At 45.6% G+C, this 21804-nt stretch overlaps 1 protein-coding gene and 1 long non-coding RNA gene across 3 annotated transcripts; one reads left to right on the top strand and one right to left on the bottom strand.

Moving 5' to 3' along the window:
- Positions 1-1269: 1269 nt before the first annotated feature.
- On the bottom strand, positions 1270-18715 carry Arhgdib (Rho GDP dissociation inhibitor beta). Of its 2 annotated transcripts, none has more exons than XM_048432462.3 (6): positions 18571-18715; positions 10606-10794; positions 9253-9336; positions 6679-6755; positions 3972-4035; positions 1270-1984 (listed from the first exon to the last, which is right to left on the bottom strand). In XM_048432462.3, the coding sequence occupies exons 1-6, from the start codon at positions 18704-18706 to the stop codon at positions 1785-1787; spliced, it is 750 nt and encodes a 249-aa protein (XP_048288419.2). In that variant the 5' UTR covers positions 18707-18715; the 3' UTR covers positions 1270-1784. The 2 variants fall into 2 exon arrangements, with proteins under 2 accessions (XP_048288419.2, XP_085543396.1); XM_085687270.2 differs by having other exon boundaries at positions 18446-18578.
- Positions 17925-21507, top strand: LOC125399153 (uncharacterized). Its single transcript, XR_007231631.3, has 2 exons — positions 17925-18179; positions 20947-21507. It is a non-coding gene; the product is annotated as an uncharacterized LOC125399153 (long non-coding RNA).
- The last annotated feature ends 297 nt before the right edge of the window (positions 21508-21804 follow it).

The raw sequence follows: 21804 nt of genomic DNA, 5'->3' as shown, positions 1-21804 counted from the left end.
GGAATTTCACAGCTGGTTCCAGGGGAACCTTCACCTTCTGTGATAAATTACTCAAAGTGGCAGGGTTTTGGAAAGTATCCAACCAGGAGAAAGACAGCTTAGTTCATTTATTTAATAAAAAACATATAAGTACTTTATGCCTCTTAATAATTTAAGTAGGAAACTACAAATATGGCTGTAAGCTGATGCAGTGTCTCCCAACTCACACTGTGGATGGGAGAGGTGGGCACAAATTATCGCTGATGTAAGTATGAAACAGAGAGGGTGAGACATGGGAAAATTCCCAGGCTGGTGTGAGAGAGATGATGAACACTTGGGGCAATGTAGGGCTTGATGAAGGATGTCTGCCTGCAAGTACAAGCAGAGCCCTGGGTGAATGCGGTCGCCTAGACATCAAAATGTGTGACGGACATATATGGTTTTTATAGGCCAAGACAAAATAGTATAGCTGGTAAAAGCAACTACAGAGGAGGTGGGGTTTGCTTTGGTTTATCCAGAGGGTACAGTTGATCACGGTGAGGAAGGCGTGTTGGGAGGAGCGCGAGGCAGCCAATCACACTGCGTCCACAGTGCTGAGCTCCGTCTCATTCAGCCCAGGATCCCAGCATGGAGAGGTACTACTTTTGGGCAGGGTGAGTTGTCCCACCTCAGTGAACAGTCTAGAAGCTCCCACCAACGTGCCTAGAGGCCTTTCTCCTGGCTGGTTCTAGATTCTGTCAGGCTGACAATATGAACACGAGATCTCGTGGGAAGACTGAAGTCTAGACGTGAAGTAGAATGTGAGCAAGAATTAGTCACTGAGAATTATGGGAAGGAAGAGAGTGATCGATGTCAAGGCCGCCTTGCCACAGGCCTTTATGTAATAGACTCAACCAGCATAGACATTCCTTCATTCAGTAGATACTGAGAGCCCATGGAAGAATCCCAAGCAGGAGCCAGAGTCCGACCTGGCCCACAAATCAAATCTGAGAGTTCTAAAGGTAGTGGGGTGTCTCAATCTTAGATGAATGACTCATATATATATTATTATATAATAATATAATATATTATTATATATTTTATATATATATAATATATATATTATATATATAAAATGAAATTTAGAATGGCCACTCTGGATTACCTACACTCACTGGCCATTATATTGTAACAACCTGTTGGCAAGGATATTATACATGCCCAGTACTACAGATCTTACCAATGCCCCATCTGTAAGATGCGAGCCTTCTGGTACCATATTTGCTTGAAGGAAAAACGAAGGGAATGAGGTTCTCAGTCGCACAAACAGTTACTTTATTCTTTTCCTTTTGTGTTGTTTACAGTGTCTCCCACAAACAAAGAGCCCCCCACAGAATCATGGAACCAGAAGAACCTAGGGGCAAGAATGAGCTTCTGAACAGAAGGCGAAGGGGTCGTTCATGACAGCTTGCTGTTCCCTGGCATTGAGTACTCGCATCGGAAGAAAAGGGGAGGACGCTAAATGAGACAGAGAACTCTGAAACTCTGGCCCTGCTGAGGGGAAGCAAGTCGGAGGGAACACGCTGGGGTAAAGCCTAGGTTTTAAGTCTCATCTGTGGGGACACGCTTTAAGAATGGAGTGAGAGAAAACACATCAATGAGGAGGCTGTGTGTGTGTGTGTGTGTGTGTGTGTGTGTGTGTGTGTGTGTGTGTGTGTGATAGAGTGGATCCAGCTGTCAGCAGGGAGGAAGGAGGGAGACCATGATTGACCCGGCTGGGAGAATCCTTCTGGCGGGGAAGGTAGCGGAGGAACAGACAGACGCGCTCATTCTGTCCAGTCCTTCTTAATGGCCAGGTTCCATTCCCAGGTGAGGTGGTCCTGCTTGTCGTCATCAGTGAAGAAGGACTTGTTGTGGTAGGTGCCTCGGGCCAACATGCCCTTGGGAGCCTCCTCCACTGGAGTGAGGAACTCGTACTCCTCTGGTCGGGGCCCATAGCTGCCAACCATGAATGTAGCTTTATCCACTAGGAGGAAAGAACGGGCCATTAGTGTGAGACTCGGGCAACAGAAAAGCAAGCTGAAAATGGGGGATCCGAGAGCGCAGCTTACGTGGGCACAAGTCCAAAGCAACAGTGCCCAAGCCTGGCCAAACAGCAATTTCCCTGGGGCATTTTTTTTTCTTAAAATTAAGCCAGGTGTGCATGATTGCATTTCTGGAACCAGGAAGGTTGAGTCAGGAACTCAAGACCAAGTTTGACTGTATGCACAGGATCTTGTCTTAAAGACCAAATAATCCCTCTGGACAGATATTCAAGCATTTTAAAACCCAAAATTCTTTAAAAAAAAAATGTGATTTACTTTGCCATTCCCCATAATGGAGACCAAGGTTCAGTAACCCATGGGAGCCAAAAGCCAGTCTTTAAAAAAGTATCAAAGTATCAGAGTCAATTCTGATGATTAAGCCAGAGTATTAATAACTTAAGTCACTGGGCGGAGGGGGGGGGGGAGAAGTGACGCCTCCACACAGGGCCATAGCAGATTGAACCACTAAAATGGGCAGACAGTCAGGCCTCAGTCTCCCTCAGAGCTCCCTGCAGCACGTGGGGCCTTCTTTCTTTCTCTATGTAATGGACTTTAAGGACTCCTTGTCTGAAAGCATTCTAAGGACATCTTAGTTGGAGGGGGTTACTGTACCATTTGGTGGTCAGAATAGGTAGAATTTAGGAATTCAAATGTGAGATGGGAGGGGTCAATTGAAGAACAGGCTTGAGGGGACTGCTGGGTCTGAGTTCAGAACACCTGGACGTCAGAAGTTTAACCGGCAGTGAGTAGCTGCGGGGCAGGGTACAGCTGGCCTTGTAATTGCCGCGCAGTTTGGAGGCCCAGCTGCACACCTGCCACAGGCTGCTGGCTGCAGTGAGTCAGCACAGCCTCTGGGCCCAAAGGAAATAGCAAATTGAGCTGAGTTTTCATGAGGCCAGGTATTAGCCAGCCAGTCAGTGTTTCTCAGGTCCTTGATCTTCTCTGGAATTTAAGAGACTGATTTTTCTGTCCTGAAGTCATCAAATAATAATTTCTCCTGGCTCCTTTGTTGATTTGGGGGACTGAGCTATGTTATCTTGTGTACATGCCTGGTGCAGAAAGGAAGACAGGCCAGGAAGGCTGTGTGGATGTGTCTGGATTATGTTCCTGCCCAAGGGGTGTCCAGAATAATAGCGGAGGGAATATTACATTATACTACTTTTTCTCCGCCCTAGAAAGAAGTGTTTTCCCATTTCTTTGTTAAGATATCAAACACCACCTCTCTGTCCCTCCTCCCTATGGAACCCCTGAGGCTCACCCCAACACGCAGTCCTTGGACAGGTCTTTCTTGTCTTTCTGTCATGGTTTTACACTGTAGACTGTTTGTGCTTTTGAATATTTGGTGTGTGTATGAGTGTGTGTGCGTGCACACATGCAGGGCAGAAGCTGACCTCAGGTGTTCTTCCCAAGTAATATCTGCCGTGTTTTGTTTGAGATGGAGCTTTCTCACTGGTCTCAAACTCATCAATTAGTCTCTGCTGGCCGTCTAGTAATGCCCAGGGCCCCCCACAGTATCTGCCTTTCCAGGCTGGGATTACAAACACATGCCACCATACTGGCTTGCTTCCAGGAGTTCTCAGGCCTCAAACATGAGTCTTCATGCAAACACTTTACTAAGCGGGTTATTCCTTCCACTTTGACAAGTACTTTATGGCCTTTGCCTCAATTTATCTTGGTGACCCTCCCCTTGTATAAATGAGTAACAAACTTGAATTCCAGATTCTGAATGCTGAAGGCCAGTGATTTGCCTTACCCGAACCTGGCACCCTAAATGCCGGTCTCAGCGTCTAGGCCTGACGTACCTGTGTAACTTTATCTGTGTACCATGCCATCTGCCTATGTCTTCCATCCAGCTCTCGTGAGCTTATAACCAAAGGTTGTTCTAAGCCTGGGGCAGAAATACCAGTGAGAAGTTTGGGGCACTCTTACCTTTCATGCCAGTCCGGTATGTGTGCTGAACATACTTCAGGCCCGACACAATATCCTTGTTCACCTGTGGGTCAGAAGCCCCCGGACAATTCAGATTAAAGACCCTTTCTGGTTTTTTTTTTCCTAATATTTCCTGCCCATCCCATTTAGTTAAATAGATTGAGAGCTCCTGTATCAAGTCAGTGTGTTTCTCTCAGAAAGTGGAGAGACCCAATCGCAAGACTTCATGTTGCCAATGCATGCTTGATATGTAATATTTCTTGATTTAATTGCTTTTGGGGAGAATGATAATTAAAACATTGTCTCAGCATTCTTCACCATATCTCTCCCTCCTTAGTGGCTTGGGCAATAGTTTCTAGCCCTTTCTTCTTAATGCTGCGAGCAAAAACACTGTCCTGGTCTCAGGGAAGGTTATGAAAATACCAATGGAAAATTCGATGTAAGTCTGTGGACACCATATCCCCAGAAATGATCCACCTCGCCTATGAAAAACAAACAACAGGCAGAAAAGCGGTAATGGAAAGTCAGGCCTGGGGGAGGCTGCATAACTGAGATGGGAATCTAGAGGGAAGGCTGTGGCCACACCAAAACACCCACCCCATAAATAATGTATGAAGCCTACTGGTACCCGGCAGGCACGTCCAGGTTCTCTCACCGCGTACGTTATCTACGACACTGCTGCTTTCCCTAGATACCCAGTGAAAATCCCCGGGAGGGAGTGGAGCTGCAGGCAGCCTGGCATTTTGCTTTCCATGACTCATTGTACCTGGGCCTGAACTAGGCTGCCCGTGAGTCTTTCACAGTGGTCATGTCTATGCAAACAAGTTAAAGAGGACGCTGAGTCATGAACTGAAGGGCTTGGGGAACTTTCACCAGCAGAAAAATTAAAGCACCTTCAATAATTTTCCCTGTCAATAATATTGTCTCTCTCTGTACATATGGAGGGCGCAACAGTTAAAACCAAACTTCTAGGGCTGTCATTCACTCTCTTGATGGTGAGATAGACAAGCGTGAATTTCGTCACCTCGGTGCTCCCCAGAGAAACCGCTCCATAGAAACATATTTAGGGAAGAAAACAGATGGATATTTATATAGTACCCTCTTCTGCCCATGTCCCCTCTCCTCTGGATCTCCCAACTCCCAAAGCAAGAAGTTTTGGTTACAGGACACTAAAGACTGTGGAAGTCAAAGGTACTTCATGTCCTTAAGAGGCAGAGTACAGGGGTGGGGATCCAAAGAATCACCCTAGGTCAGGGTTCTAGGGCATTGTCACCTTCAGGATAAGAAAAAGAACATGGAGAGAAACAGAATGCTGGAGGCTTGTAGGTGACTAGTATTATAAATGTGTTTCCCTTGAATGTTTGCCATGAAATGTCAGGAAAGATTTAAATTGCTTTTGAATTGCTCTTTACTGTGGTCTGGGCTCCTTCTAACTGCAGCTCCAAGCGGGAACAAGCTATAGGCGGATTCACCTTTGCTTGAGTAACAAAGGGAGTGATATTGATCTTGACGGAAACCGGGGCAAACCAGAAGTGGGCTGGACTCGGAGGGCCCTCTGTGTCCGATACACAGCCCGACAGCTCTAGACTCACCTACACCCATTGACCTCCCCTCATCTTCTTAGTCAGTCAAAATCTACTGGATGGATTCATTTGTAACTAACTAACAGGTTTCCTAAACTAACAGCACAATAGTGCAGATGATTAACCACTGGACGGATGGGAAGCCGTTCTAGGGGCTTTAGATATGAGGCTTTCCCAACATCCCAGGAGCTCTGGTAATAAACAATATGGCAGGAAGCAATGCCATCCGCAGGTCAAGCGATGGCTGTGTAGGAGTGAGCAAATATTTACAGGATGGCAAGACCTTAGGCATTTTAGCGTGTGGTGGAGAGTGGCTGTCTGGCCACCTTGAATCATATCCTGCACCCAGGAGAAAGGTGGGCCCAGAGTGCAAACAGAGGGAGCAGATGGAGAGTCCCCTGGTGGAGCCCTGGAGAACATGACTGAGTGGGAATGGGTGGCAGCCAAGGCAAGCAAACTCTGAAATGCAAAACAGTATGTCTCTCGCTTATTTTCTTCCAAAGTCAAGGTTATTTTTCTGGGAACTGTAGTTACTCACTGGGCTGTATGTCTATTCATGAGCCGGGAGCTTCCTTCTGGCTTAGTTTTGCTAGATTATCTGCTCACCTGCTTTACAAATGCCACTGAAATTCCCAGCCACTCTGTAAGGGCCGTGATTCCCGGATGTGAAGGATAATTGAGTAGTTGGAGCATCCTGTTTTCTTCTCCTTTTCAATGAACCATTTATTTGTAACATATATCCACAAAGACCTACCACTTACAAAGCTGTGTGACGTAGTGGAAGGAAGAGGCACACACTTTTGACTTGCCCCTGCTTGCTTAGGTTCTGTAAGAGGGAAATGGAGCAAAGCACAGTAGTGTGTGCCTCGTGGACGTGTCGGGGCACTGAGAGAGGGTGGTGGAGGATGGAGAGGCTGAGGTGTCCTGGAGGGAAAAGGTTCGGGAAGCGAGGGTGGATCCCCACAGGAAGAGCTCAGAGGTAAGAAAAGGTTATTTCAGACCCAAGCTGGGAAAAGGAGGACAGCAGCAACCACCACCAAAATCAGTAGCGACAACAAGAGAGCACCAATACATTTGCGCAGGAGATGGAAAGTTAGGGGCGAGCGCATGTGGCAGATACTTACTTTGAAGTTAATTTTGACTCTGTATTCAATACCTTCCTTTAGCACAAATGTTTCCTTTTTGAGGGCTTCGAGGTCACCTATAGAAGAGGGTTTAGATAGTTAATATCCTCAGGAGCTGCTACATAAAGAATGAAAGCCAAGGTTCAGAGCCTTCTGTTTGGCCCTTCTGGGTTGCATGATTCAAAAGGATATTAATTCAGATAGCATATGAGATTAGTGTACACACACACACACACACACACACACACACACCTATACTGCCTGGAATTTTATAGTTCAGTTATTAAAAAAAACATAGTAACATGGTAAAGAGTTCTCCTAAACGTTTGAGACCAAGGCCAAAAATATACAAACTTTATAATTAGTTGTGAAGATAAATTTTTTCCCATAACTTCCAATTAGTCCTGATGAAGATAAATACTTTTTATTATTGTCAGTAACAAAAAAGTGTCAATCAACCGACCACTCTAAAGGAAAGTGAGTTAATATTCTTTCTATTGAAAACTTCATGCATATCCATAGCCAGATGAAGATGTGAACGTTTCTCTTAAAGAAATATGAGAAAAAACTATATAAGAGCATCAGCTATTGGCTTTCATAAAATTCATATGTCTTCATGAGACTTTCCTTCCATATAATTGATAGTAGTATTATTATTGCCAATTTGTAATATATGGTATATTATAGCTTTAAAACTGCTTTTTAATTTTATGATTATTTATGTTGGTTCTCATTTTGAGCTTATTGGACTCACATTTACAATGTCATATCATCTTATTTTCCTTAAGGAAGATCATTTAAATTGTAACAGCTTTAGGGTTCATGATCCTGAGAACTGCCTTTAAACCCTGGGCCCTGCTTGGGAAGACTATGCTGTTTTGTTCTTTCCTCCATACATTCCTTATAGTTTAGTTGTATGGGCATGTATGTGTGTGTGTGCATGTATGTACATGTATGTATCTATGTGTATATGTACAAGTCTCTGTGTGTATGTGTGCATATGTATGTGTGTCTGTGAGTGTGCATGTGTGTCTGTACATGTATGTGTTTCACACAGCTTTGGATAAAGATTTCACTTCACAAACATGATTGCATGGCTTCGGCTCAGCAGCTTTCTTCCCTAGGACAGAAAACCAGATTCGAGGTTTCAAAGACAGAGTTTCCAGGCAGTGTTCTCATCCCCTGAGCTCGCCCTCAGCACTGTCTGACCTACACTTCCCAACTGACAGCTGTACCTGGGTGAGAGACAGCCTGTTTCTGTCCTGGAGAGATGCAGCAACGTGGGGCCGTGAGAGTGAGCATGTGTGTGTGTGTGTGTGTGTGTGTGTGTGTGGTGTGTGCACGCGTTCATGCGATGTCTGCTCTACTGATTTCAGTTGAACAGGAAGCCTGTCTTCTCAGGCCCTGATTTCCTCCCTCTGACAGAAGACTCCATATAAGGTAAAGCGCACATGGCCTGTGAGAGGGAACTGCCGTTGAACTGACAGCCCCAGAGTTGTGCTTTCCTTTGCTTCGGTGAAACTTTGAACCCGGCAGCAGCCTTCCCCCTGCAGATCTACCTTTGATGCCCCTAGTTTGGCTTCTGACCCTCTTCTCACCCCCCCAGCAGGCGCCTATTTTTCCATGAAGCCCAACTTCCCTGTCTATGCCCATGTCCTTGAGACACTGCCTAAAGAAGAACACAAAGGGTGAAATGAATACTTTTGTTTGTTTGTTCTTTGTAGGAGAACTTGTTTAAGGTATGGAACTTTAAGCTTTGAGTGTGTTGAGCAGGGGAATATCTATTGTTACTCAGGTGGTCTTGGGGGGTTCCTCTTCTCAGATCATAGCTGGGAGGGGATTAGGGCCTTTGCTGGCCTTCAGACCATCTAAACCTGCAAGCCCTGGCGGGCGCAGTGTAAATCAACATTTCCATCTGCAGTCTTTCCTGTGGGAACAGCTGCTTCTATCACATGGAAGCACAGAGAGGCAGTAAATGCCATACAAGTAGACATGTCAGAGGTGAATAACTGGAGGCTGGGGAGAAGGCTCAGACAGGGACATCCTTGCCATGCAAGCATGAGGACCCGAGTTTGACTCCTGAACCCATGGTAAAAAAAGTTTCAGAACTAAATAATCCCTCCAAATAAATAAAGCTGGGCATGGTAGCTCTGGAGAAATGGAGACAGGCAGATCCCTTCCCTGGGGCTCTCCGGCCAGACACACAAGCCCAGGTGAGAGACCACGAGCAATGATACCTGAGGTTAACTTCCGGCCTCCACATGGATGTACACACATGCACTCTGCACTCTTCACATGTACATGAATTTGGAATCCTAATAGTATGCAAATACACACATGTATATACACACAAGAAGTGTATAACTCTCAACTGCTCCATTACATTGAGTCTGGAGCTGGATTTTTCATTACACATGGCAAGCAGTGGACACCCAGAATGCAATGGTTTGCAGACTGATCCCAGCATGTATGTTTCCAAAGCCACCTTAATGATTTTCTCCAGAGGGGATTGGAGACAAAGCTGTCCCTGTGACATATTAGACCCCTCTGAACAGTAGGGATGTGTTCACTTACCAGTAAGGTCCATGGTGATTGGTCCTGGTGCACTGTCACAAACAAGGCTAAGCCGGGTGACGGTCACATTGGGGACTGTTGGGTCTGTAGGGTTAAAGAGAAAACGTAAGTATATGGAAAGGGCATATGTGTGGTGTGCATAGTTGTGTGTGTGTGTGTGCATGTGCGTGTATGTGTGTGTATGTGTGTATGTGTGTGTTTCAAGCTGTGGATGAGGGAAGAGACTATAAAGAGAAAATGACTTCTCTATGTGGAGTAGCAATAGAAAGGGAATGGCAGATTCACTATGCTTGGCATTGATCTCTGTAGAAATGGCAGAATTGTGATCTTTCTAATTCAGGAATTTGCATACTTTTATATCAAGTTGACACAAGCTAGAGTCGTTTCGGAAGAGTGACCCGCACTTGAGAAAGTGCCGCTACCAGACTGGCACATGAACACACCAGCAATGTATTGTCTTCACTGAGAATTGCTGTAGGAGGGCCTAGCTCGTTATGGAGGGTGTTTCCCTTGGGCTGTTGCTCCTGGGTGCTATAAGAAAGCAGGCGTAGACCAAAGGTGGTGGTGCACACCTTTAATCCCAGCACTTGGGAGGCAGAGGCAGGCGGATCTCTGTGAGTCTGAGGCCAGCCTGGTCTACAGAGTGAGTTCCAGGACAACTTGAAAAAAATAAAACAAAGAGAAAAGGAAAAGGAAGAAAAAAAGAAAGCAAACTGAACAAGCCAGGAGGAGCACGCTAGTAAGCCACCTTTGTCCATGACTTTTGCATCAGTTCCTGCCTCCAGGTGCTTGCCCTGAGTTCCTGACCCGACTTCCTTCAGTGATAGACTGTGACTGTGGAAGCATGGGTCAGATAAATCAACCCCTTTATCCCAAGATGCTAACTAAGACACAGACTCATCTTAATTATAATTATAAGTCTCAAATATCGAGACACTGCCTATTCAGGCCTTGTCGCCATGTTTTGTTCTGACAGTGTGTGTGTGTGTGTGTGTGTGTGTGTGTGTAGCAGAGACAGACACACACACACACAAACACACAGACAGAGAAAGAGGACTAGTTAAAAAACACTCCCAAAAGAGAGAAGAACCTAGGGGCTGACGGAGACCAGAATGCGATGTAGTTGTGGTCTGAAATTCTAAGTGCTCCTTGTGGATGAGTCATTTTTGTCTGCCTCACCTGTGACTCTCGCACAGTCTCCAGAGAAGGCTCAATTATACAGCCCACGACCCTAGACAGCACGAATAAATAGTGCCTCACCCACCTAACCGTGTAGCCCTTGGCTTCCGACTGTGGGTGACAGCTGAGCTGTCTCGCTGGAGGCCCTGCCCTGCCCTCCCCATGCGCACACACCTGCTACCACAGGGACGTCTCCCAGCAGGCTCTTCTTGTACTTGGTTAGGCTCTCGTCGTCTTTGTCCATCTCCTGCAGCTCCTGCAGGGACTTCTGAGGGGGCGGCTTGTAATTGAGCTTGCTGTCCAGGTCATCGTCTCCCTCCTCCAGCTGGGGCTGCGCCTCCTTCTCGGTCATCTTGATTTCTCCTTGTTTCAGAGATAGGATGATGGTCCGTTAGCCAGTCGGGTTGCTATTGGCGCCACCCTTGCCTTATCGGAGATCTACACTCATCAGGGAATCTTTAAATTGCCCCTTAGCACAGTTCATGAAACGTGTAACCTTTCCAGCCATGTCTGTGACTTAATTTTCTTTGGAGAAGCAAAACTATATAAATAAATAACTCACTTGTGAACATACACTCTAGAGAAGCAGCACAATGAACAGTCCCAGTGACCAATCATGCCAGCTCTCTTCGCTCCTTTGCTGTTCCCAGTATACAGTCTGGGCCATGGAGCCTGACAGACACAGGCAGGGCATCTGCGCTCAAATGACTGATTTCTTCTCATGAACTTATTCTTTCATTGACTATTAGCCAGATCTCAAAGGTGACACCTGGGGAAACCCAGACCTCTGACACCTGCCTGGGATGCATAAGCGGGCCCCATCCCACACTGCTGATTATGGCTTGAGGGTCCTAGACACTGAGTCCTAGGTTTTTCTGCACATAATACATGTGCAGCTGTGCATTTTATAATTTTCATTGACTGATTTATTTCACTGTGTATCCTGTGTTCTTTGGACATGCCACCAAGTAGCAAAGGACTCAAATTCCTCTCGGCACAATCGTAAGTGCAAATATGTTATGAGGGGCCTTCTCCAATCTCCCTGTTTCTTTGAGTCCTTACTATATTTTTCTATATTTCTAGTAATCTTGTGCTGTCTATACACTGCAGGTTAGCTATGAGTGTGGTTTAATAGAAAATTCATAAACTTAGTTAAAAAGTAATGAGATTTGTTTTTCAAAAAGAATTTCAACTTGACGGTATGACTCAATCATGAAGTTTACACGTGATGACATTGTATAAAAGTGTCAACAGGTTGAACACATCTACAAGGTCTCCTGTGGGTGGACCACGAATCTTTCCTACTCTGATCATTGTCTACGTTAACTTGAGTTGTGTAAAGAAAAACGAGGAGGCGATGTAGTAACATTATCCTCATGTGAGTGATGATGAGCGTCTGTAGATACAGATTTTCACAGCCCAAAAGTTAAGAGGTAAAATAGTCCAGTTCTCACTGACTCATTGGGAAACTGAGAACTGAGGGTTAACAGGACTCATTCCTGGTCACGTAGCGGGGAACTCGACAGTGTGTGGCTCACAGAGCAGTGAACTCGACAGTGTGTGCCCGGAGGCAAAGGGAGGTGCTGCCTGGGAGGTGCCGGGCAAGGGTGTCAAGCTTCTCATCTCCTCTTGCCCATGGGCACAGCCTTCATTTCTCATAGTCTCAAACCTAGAAGACATCATCTATTGCATCTCATCCATAGTGACAGGGTGGACGTCTGGGAATTCTCTGGGAAGGAGGAAATTTATGGCCCAATTTGATAGTAGTTCCATGTTTCAATGTTACTCATATGATAAGAAAAAAAATAATGTGGAAATAGAGATGAACTAAAGCAAGTTTGACGGAACAAAAGAAAGAGATGACGGGGGAGTATGGAGAGGGGTTGAAGAAGAGGGTGAGATGGAGGAAGGCAGTGAAAGACATGAGGGACCTCGGCATTCATCTTCCCGCAAAACATCAGGGCAAACACCAAAGCCCTGAGTAACTCTGAAAGCCACATTGCGATGCCCAGGTCCGTTTCCTCCACAGAAAGGAAGCATGTAGGACAGTTCTTCTGATAACCCTGTCTCACTTGAACCACAGCACCACATCCCTCAAAGCCAAGACTCCAGAGATCAGCAGGGAAAACATAGTGACCAATCCAGCTCATATCCCGGACAGCACTCAGAGAAAAAATAGAATGAACTGGTAGGAAAAACAAAGAAGGATGCAGTGGGTGGATCTTGTAATCTGGGGACAATTTAAAGACAAGCCTCAAGGGGCAGGTGAAAAGCAAGCTGGGTAAGACGAATCGGAAGAGGCCAAGTCTCATCTGATGGCCATAGCAGCTTAGCAAACGAGCATGGTGGAGAGTCCACAACCTACCGGACAGAGCATCAGGCTGTTTACAAGGACAAGGGTGGCCCAGTGCACAGCGAGAACCTTTGGGAATATATCATTCTGTCCCAATAGCTCCCCACTGAAAGCCTGGCCGTTAGATGGTGACATCGCACCCGTTCATCTGCTCAGGATGACCTCATTAGCTTGCAAGAGCTGTGATTCTTCAGCTTAGAGTCAGCTTCTTGAAAAGAGTAAGAGAAAGAGGGAAGGAGAGGGAGAGCGAGAGAGGGGAGAAAGTGAGGGGCAGGAGAGGGGAAGAGAGAAGGAGATGGAGGGGGAGAGGGGGGAGGTGAGGGATGGTCTGGCATAAGACTTGTAAACTTCTATGTGACCTTTGCCAAATCAATTCTTCCATCATCTGTGTTTCTGTCTTATTATTAAATCTGACACAATTTATATTTTTGTAATTGCAAACATAAACATTTCATAAAACCAAGACAACTTTTTGAAGAAGTTGAAGAGGGGAGGACAAAGTGCCGTGTCTGGAATTGGCGCAATAAAAGAGGGCATTTCAGAGCCAATTACAATAATTTGACATAATCATAGCATAAGAAACAGATCCGAGACCCCCGATCCAAAGTTCCTCACTCTGGAAAGATGATTATTATGGTAATAAACACAAAATTACAGCAAAGGCAGCACTCAGCCGAAGCCTTTTAAACAAAAAGGAGGTTAAGACTTGTCGGTGGGCAGCCACGGTTTACAAAGGATTCACTTCGGAGCATGCTGACGTGTACGATGCTGGCCAGAGGCAGGGAAAGAAGGGAAGCTGGTGGCTTCCATCACACTCAAGAGACCTAGCTGGTTGATGGTGGCCCTTCCCTTTAGGGAGATGACGGGACCCTTAAAAATGTGATAAACAGGGACTGAGAGACGATTCAGTCGCTACGAGCACTGGCTGCCTCTACAGAGGACCTGGTTTGGATTCCCAGCACCTAGGCTGCTCATAACCATCCGTAACTCTAGTTCTGGAAGGTCTGTCACCTTCTTCTTGCTTCTGGGGTGCACACACAAATATGTGTGCAAAACAGTCATGAACATAAAAATAAAAATAAGCAACTCTTGAAAAATATGACAGACATCATGGTCTTTAGTCCAAAGAGAAAAAGAATAGAGAAAGACATGATTTTTTATTCTTTTAGCTCATAGACTCATGGATTCTGAAGCCCTTCATAATCTTTTTTGTTTTGTTTCGTTTTTTGTTTGTTTGGTTTTTCAAGATAGGGTTTCACTGTTTTAGTTCTGGCTGTCCCCTGGAACTCGCTTTGTAGACCAAGCTGTCCTCGAACTCACAGAGATCTGCCCGCCTCTGCCTTCTGAGTGCTGGGATTAAAGGTGTGCGCCACCACCGCGTGGCCTGGCCTGCCCTTCATAATCTTTATCAGGGTCTAAGAACTGCAGGTTGGAAATGTGACCTTGGCCCTATAACTTCTGATGAATGCAGTACAGTTAATTGCTACAGAGGAAATTCTTCCCCCCGAGGCCCTGCCGGATCCTTGAGATTGGACCTCAAAGTCAAGACTGAACTTACTGACCCCAAATGTTGGCTATACAGAAGCAGAGAACATCAGGTACTATCCACGGCTCATGAGTGTGGGCTTGTGGTGAGACTGTGTGATCTGGGGCTGTTTATCTCCACACTAAGCAGCCCCATCACGTACGGAGGTTGGTCCCGCCTCTGTCGAAGTGAACTCTGTGGGCACATACTTCAGCCTTGAGGACCCTACGCTCCTTGTCTTGAGAGATGGGGACCAGGGCACATGGTCCTAGATGGCCCGCTAGTCCCCGCCTCTCTGCAGGTATCTCCCTTCAGTGTGACGGCTGAGCTATTCTTTGCTAACTTTACCTCATTTGTGAATATGAGAGAACAATACCAGCATTGAACTCTTTAAATCCCATATGACTTTCCTTAAGGTGCTGCATTTTGAGTTGTATATAACTTGCTTTCCTCCTCCTCAGACGTAAATCATGTTTCTTTACCTGAAGCTCTTTGTGTCACAAAGACTATCATAGAAACAGCCACAAACAGTTACCGGGCTGTTCTGAGTCCAAACTTAGCAATTCCACGCTCGGTGCAGCCCAGGGACTATTGAAAGGAACCACCAGGCACGGTGAGGGGGCTTCATGTTACAGACACAGAAAAAGGCCAGAGAAACTAGTAAGCACAGCTTAACCTCGGGCCAATACACACACATCTGACTGTTAATATAGCTTCATATGAGTTGTTAGATTCTACATTTGTAGGAAATAAATCTTGCCCCTGGTTAACTTAGCGAAGTGACCTTCATCTTTGATAAAATGTGGGCTCGAGGAAGGTAGACCTACTCGAAGCCTGGCTTTGCAATGAACTTCTTACAGGCCCTAAGCGAGCTTCTAACATCCGCCAATGATGAAGCAAAAACTGGTCCTCCCCGATGGCACTGAAAAGGGGAAGATCTGGCCAGGAGATTATTAATGCATATTAATAAACATTAATCCCTTTCCTCCTGTCCTCCCTTGCTGCCCTTGCTGACACTACATGTTTTGCGGTATGTAACGCCTAAGTGCCGAAAGCTTCCCCTGAGTACAAACTGATCCTGTCCAGCCCTTTCTCCTCAACCTGTAGTCCGTTTTTCTGAGGAGTAAGGAAGAGAGCCAAGGTTCAGGGACTTCTGAGGGTTGTTTATCAGTGGAGTCTAATGTAAAACTACAAAGATAACTACCGTATTTCTTTAGAAATACCTCGCAGTAACAATTTCATCTTAGACTTCGTTTATTGAACCTTTGTCTGACCGAAGCCCCAGTTCGCTCTGAATGATGAGTCAGTGGATGCAGAGCAGTGGATGGAGAAACTCCCTCTGGCTCTGGAGCAAAATGCAGGGGCGACTAAAGTAGGTGGAAAGGCTGGGTCTCCTGGGGTGTTACCCTGCACATCTGAGTCACTACAAGGAAGAGGTAGCAACTAGAGAAAGGGGGAGAGGTGTGGGGGTGGGGAGGGATGGGAGCAGGGGATTTTCCGGTAGGGCCCAGAGCAGAGCTGGGTTCTTTCTGAAAACTGCAGGTCTCACAGCTAATCAAGACTCTGTAGGCTTTGATGCTGCTGCCTGGTCTCAGGACCCCAGCCAATCTCCTGGGACATCCACAAGGCCTCTTGGTTGCTTCTGGAATAACCCTCAGTCCTTCAGCATTCCTAGCTGAATGGAAGATTTGGCCCTTCCTTGACACTGAAAGGCCATTCTCTACCAAGTCAGCTGCTTGGACATTCCAAACTCAAAACTAGATGCGAAGATCCAAGCTAGCGACTGAGAGGGACCCTTCTTGTATGCTACAGTGAAGGCTCTTATGTCCAGAAGAGGACATAGTTCTTAAACCGAATTCTCTATTTCTCTATTTTAAAAAATCCAACCCCTTCCTTTTTTTCTCCCAGACCGGGTTGCACTATGTAGCCCGGGCAGTCCTGGAAGTCACAGAGAAACCCCTGCCTCTGCCTCCCAAATGCTATGGTTAAAGGTGTGTACCACGGCTCCTCAGAAACAGTTTCACCTTTCCCTTCCTGAGGGAAACAGCTTATTACTTCCTGCCTCTGCATTCCTAGCATGCTTTTCCAGCCCTGTATTTTGGTGCAGAAGGAGATAAGACTAAGATTTACGGTGTTTCTCCAATTGCCCACCCTGCGAAACTTTTCTTTCCCAAATAATACTTTAAAACAGTCTTCAAAGGCAGCTGTGCTATGGAAGCCATGACTAGGCAAAAAAAAAAAAAAAAAAAAAAAAAAAACTAGCCTTGAGTAACACAACACAACATATTCCCCAAGGTTTTAAATGAATGAAACATTAGAAGTCAAAGACAGTTTCGTGGCCGGTCAAACTTAGGTTATTAGAACCCTGAAGCTTCAAAGACCTGGTGGAGTTTTAGCCAGCCTTGGTTGAGGCAATCAAAGCGTTATCAACAGAGAACAAATTGGTAAGAGCTTGCTGTATGGGTGAAAGTACTCATGATGGTCCATGAGCAAGTGAGACCTGGGACCTGCCACTGTAGACTTTACTCCACTCCACCACCCACCAGCACAGTTCATAAGAGAGTGTTCTGCCCAACCAACAAAGGCACTCCACACACGGGCGTAGAGAAACCCGCTTCCATGGACATTTCCCAAGGCTACCGGTTCCTTCACCCTACCCGCTACATGACTTCAGCTGAACTACCGAACACTTAGTAATCGTGACTTAGTAATCGTCTCCATTTGCTCAGTATGAAAATGTTGAGTTTCCCAATACCAAGCTTGGCACACAGAGGGCTCTGAGCCAATGCTGGCTGTCTTCTCTCTGCATAATTTTCTCCCCACAGGACTCCTCCTTCCTGCTAGCTGAAGTTAGTCACATATTATATTCCCATAAATTCCCCTCAGAATAACTCTGTTGTTCCGAGCTTCCAGTGCAAACAACGCTGTGAGACTACTCAGAGTCTATTTCCCTAGGGACAGACCCATGGTCCCCAAAATGGCGAGCGACCAAATTCCAAGGGCTGGGAGATGCCCGTGAGGCAGAGGCCGTGTAGCCATGGTTGTTCCTCACCAGCTGAGTCTGGGCCATGGAGATGGAGGGGGATCCTCAGTCTATCAGAGACTCAGGCCTCCCAAAAGAATAAGCTGATTTTGTCACTAAACTGTGCTGTATTTGAAATTGGCAGGGAAATACTCTTAGAAATGACAAGATGGATGGCACCTGCTGGCGAGCAGTTCCCAGCCAACCCTGACTTGGGGAGGCTCTCGTAGGGAGCTTCCTGTAGTCTACCTCTCTCACTGGCAGTGAGGAACTGCTCAGGGTTTCTCTCAGCCACATCACAGTTTACCCCAAATGGGGGGGATGTTAGGACAGGCTGCCTGGGAGGTGATAAGGAGAGGAAGGCCTGTCAAGTCATCCTGAAAGCACTTCTAATGAGGCCAAAGTTCAGGCCATGATAGCCCGAAGGCCCACTGACCCTGTTCATGGTTGAGCCCTCTTAGCTTCTCCTAGCCTCTCTCTGTCCAACACCCTTCCCTGTATCTTTGGGCTCCCTTTAGTTCTCCCTGGTGTGAAAGGCTGTTTTGTTTAGGGCAGTAACAGTGACTATGTTTCTGCCCATCCCACTGCAGGAATTTAATCCCCTGCTTTTGCTAATGCCTTAGTACTTGACAGCTTGGAACCATATTTTTTTTCTCTTCTCAAACATTCTCTTTAAAGTGTGCTTAAAAACAGGAAACCGCATAGCCCCACCCCAGCACAACCCATTATCCACCAGCACAGTACATATCAACGCGGAGGTACAGCTTTTTCTTTTCCTGAGCTTGGTAAATTCCAGCTCCTGCCAAGCAAGGAAACAGCTCTGTGCACCACCCCCGCCCGGATCCCAGGTATTCCCAGAGCCCTTCTCTAGAACATTCTCCTAGCAGGGTACTCGGCTACCTCCTCCAGCTTGTCTACCATTCCCAGCCCCGACTTCCCCTTTTCTGCTCCAGCGGTCTCGTTAGCACTTCTTATCGTGAAGTTTGTTTTAAAGAACCAGCCTTCTTAAAGACAGCAAGGGCTCATCTGCTGCAGGGCAGGAGCATGGTTCTGAGATTTCCTGCATGGCTCTGCGCCCTCCTGCAGCCTCCCCCACCTCAGGCATTCAACTTACAGTCAGTGCTTCGCGTCTCTGCCGGTACCTCTGCCTGTCAACTCTGACTTCTGAGTACCGGCAGTTAGAACAGGAAGGAAGTTAGTGAGAGAGAGAGAGCGAAAAAAAAAATGTTTTAAACCTACTTGAAGAGGAAACCCTGGGCTGTCTCAAATCCTGTTCCTTTGCACTGCCTATCTTCCGATCAGCCAGCTCTGAGCAGCATTCTTGACAATTAATGACACATGTGGAACCAGCCAGCCCATGTGACATGGGATGCATGAGTGTGCATGCTGGGGGATGGTCCCCCATAGCCATGCGTGCTATGAATAACTGTGTGTGCGTGCCTAAAAGCCATAATCTTCGGGAGATATGTGGAGCCCCCTCCCCAAACAACAGTAATACATTTGTAGAGGCTTTGGTGTGTACGCCAACTCCTGCTTCTTCAGGGCCCCCACCAGCTTTTTTTCTTTTCTTTTCTTCTTTTTTTCCTGGTAAGACAACTTGTCGGTAGGAAATGCAGAGTAAGAATTTTGAATGTTAAATGTATATGCTTGGTGCTAAATATTTCTTTTCAGACATTTTTGGAGCTTTGCTTCCCGGTTCTAATTTTACGATGTTGCTGTGTATTGAAGCCATAAACTTTCAAACGAAATAAACAAAAGTAAAAACAAAACAGCAAAAATCCCGCTGCCCTTGGTTTTATCCAGGAGTGCAGGTTTGCAAAAGAAAATTCAACTTCATTAATTCATCATCTAAGGCAGAAATCTGTGATAATCACATATATGCTAAAACTGACTTTGTCGCTATTTGAGGAAATGGTTTGTGAAGTCATTTAAATGAGAACAAGCTGCCAAGGCCATATGCAAACCTTTTGAGGAAACAGTGGCCGCGTTCTGTACCTCACTGACTCTCCACGCTCCTATGACTGCAGTCAAAACTTCAGGCTCATTGATACTCAGATTTCAATATTTGTATCTGTACAATTAGTGCTTGCTACCTCAACAGAGTCACTTGGAAAAACAGCATTATTTCAGTCTTCATCCAAGTTTATTGGTTGCTGTGTGTTCTTAGGCTTATTTTGAAAGTCCCTGCCAGGGATTGCATTTGCCCTTAGGGTAATTAGAGCTGGAGCGGCCAAGGAGATGGTGGTCAGCTGGCGTGAGAAACCGGACTACCCTAGAAAAAGTCTAAGAGGGAAAGCAGTGGGGGTTGTGGGGTGGGTGCTGGATAGTTTAGGGCAACTTGAACAAGCTATATGCATCCAAGAGGAAGGAACCTCAATTGGAGAAAAAAAAAAAAGCTTCTATAAGATTGGGTTGCAGGTAAGCCATATAGGACATTTTTTTAAAAAAATTAATTGTAACATGAAGGGGGTGGCTACTTGTTTGTTGGGGGATTCTGTCCTGCCCAGTTCCCCAGCAGTTTAGTCCCAGAGAAAATCACACAGAGATCTCTATAAGTTATAAAGCTGATTGGCCCATTAGGTCAGGCTTCTTATTAGTTCTTGTAACTTATATTAACCCATTATTCCGATCTATTTTAGCCATCTGGCTCAGTACCTTTTCCAGCCGGCAGGTCACATCCTGCTTCCTTGGTGATCTGTGCAGGACTGGGAGGAATCAACTTCCTCCTTCCCAGATTTTTCCTGTTCTCATTGTATCATTTTTACTTTCTGTCTGGTTTTTTTCACCTATACTTCCTGCCTGGCCAATCAGCGTTTATTTAAAGCATGATTGACAGAATACAGACAATTTTCCCGCACCAATTAGTGATAGGTAGAGGAGGGCACAGTCGATTTTGGAAAGTTCCACCCCTGGGCTGGTGGTCCTGGATTCTATAAAAAAAAAGTGAGCTGAACAAACCATGGAGGGCAAGCAAGTAAGCCACACTCCTTCCTGACATCTACATCAGCTCCTACCTCCAGTTTTTCTTTTTTTCCCCCCTGTTTGAGTTTCTGCCATGACTTCCCTCAATGGCCTACTATATGGAAGCTAATTAAATGCTTTTCTCCCCAAGTTTTTTTGGTCATAGTGTTTTATCTCAGCAATAGCAACCCTAACTATGCACATAAGACAGTGTATGTACCTGAAATCCAGCAGGCTGAGTCAAGAGGGTCTCAGATTTGCGGTCAGGCCTGAGCTGCATGGCTTCATAGTAAGGCCATCTCACCAGTAATAAAAAAACAAACAAATAAGTAAGCACCAAACAGGAGAATAGTACATAATTAAATTCAACCAAGTTAAGAAAACCCCCAGACAGAGCCATTTTATACATTTCAAGATAATATGTAGGTAAAAGATCACCCATTAAACACAGTGGATAGCTGGACACTGATAAAAATGCTCTCTAATTGGAGCTAAGACCCCACTCGACAAGACAAAGAGCATGCCAGGTACTGAAAACCTAGATAACTTCTCGGTGGTGATGTCATGGTTACTGGAGGAGAATCTACAGTGGCTCCTTTACCAAACCATCATCACCCTAACAACAATCCTTAACAGTTGTTCTTTTACCCACAGGGAAATCTAGTCTCTACCCTTCATCAAGAAAACCTCTCTTTGGAACTGATGGAGACCACTATGGATAGACCACCACCAATCAAAATGCAGACTTGTGGAGCCCAGTATCAATGAATACAAAATACTCCCACATCCGAGGCTCAGAAAACATTGCAGAAGAGGGTGTGGAAAGATTATAAGAGCCAGATGATCTGGGAGTTTGCTGTGAGACTGTATCTCCTAGTAATGTCAGAACCTACACCCATAAAGTCTCACAAACATGACTGCCTGCACTTGAGCTGCCAAGGACAACACCAATGGACCTGCCAAAGTGGACTGGAAAAGCCCCACAAGACCTCTCTACCCTACACAGAGAACTCCAGGCAACTGAGGAAAGCTGGGAGTGGAGACATGATCTTCCCCAAGGAAGAGCACAATAATTAGTTGCCTAGTGCCAATACAGTCCTGAAAACACCATGCAAGTAACATTATACAGAGCAAACGGGTTATATTTAGGAATATATATTCATGTATATATGTGCATATATATGCATGTGATAATAACGGGAAAAAGGTCAAGTATTTGAGTGTGTGCGTGCGTGTGTGTGTGTATTTATGGGGAGTGGTAGTGTTTGGAGGCAGGAAAGGAAAGAGAGAAATGTTGTAATTGTATTCTAATTTCAGAAATAAAAAAAATGTATATGATTTACCCAGAAGAAAAAGAGGGGCATATTTATTCATTTGATACTATTTGCTGGGTATTTCTCTTTCACACAGTGTTGGGGTACTGAGGTACAACAAAGTCAAACCTCTGCAGTCTGGGGAAACTTACATTCTCAAGGGGAGACAATTAAAGAATAAACAATACATTAACAGAAT

This window comes from Myodes glareolus, chromosome 3 (assembly GCF_982192425.1).
Source record: "Myodes glareolus chromosome 3, mMyoGla1.1, whole genome shotgun sequence".
In the NCBI taxonomy this organism is placed as follows: domain Eukaryota; kingdom Metazoa; phylum Chordata; class Mammalia; order Rodentia; family Cricetidae; genus Myodes; species Myodes glareolus.
Note: the sequence above shows the minus strand (reverse complement) of the source record. Positions and strands in the feature narration are given on the sequence as shown.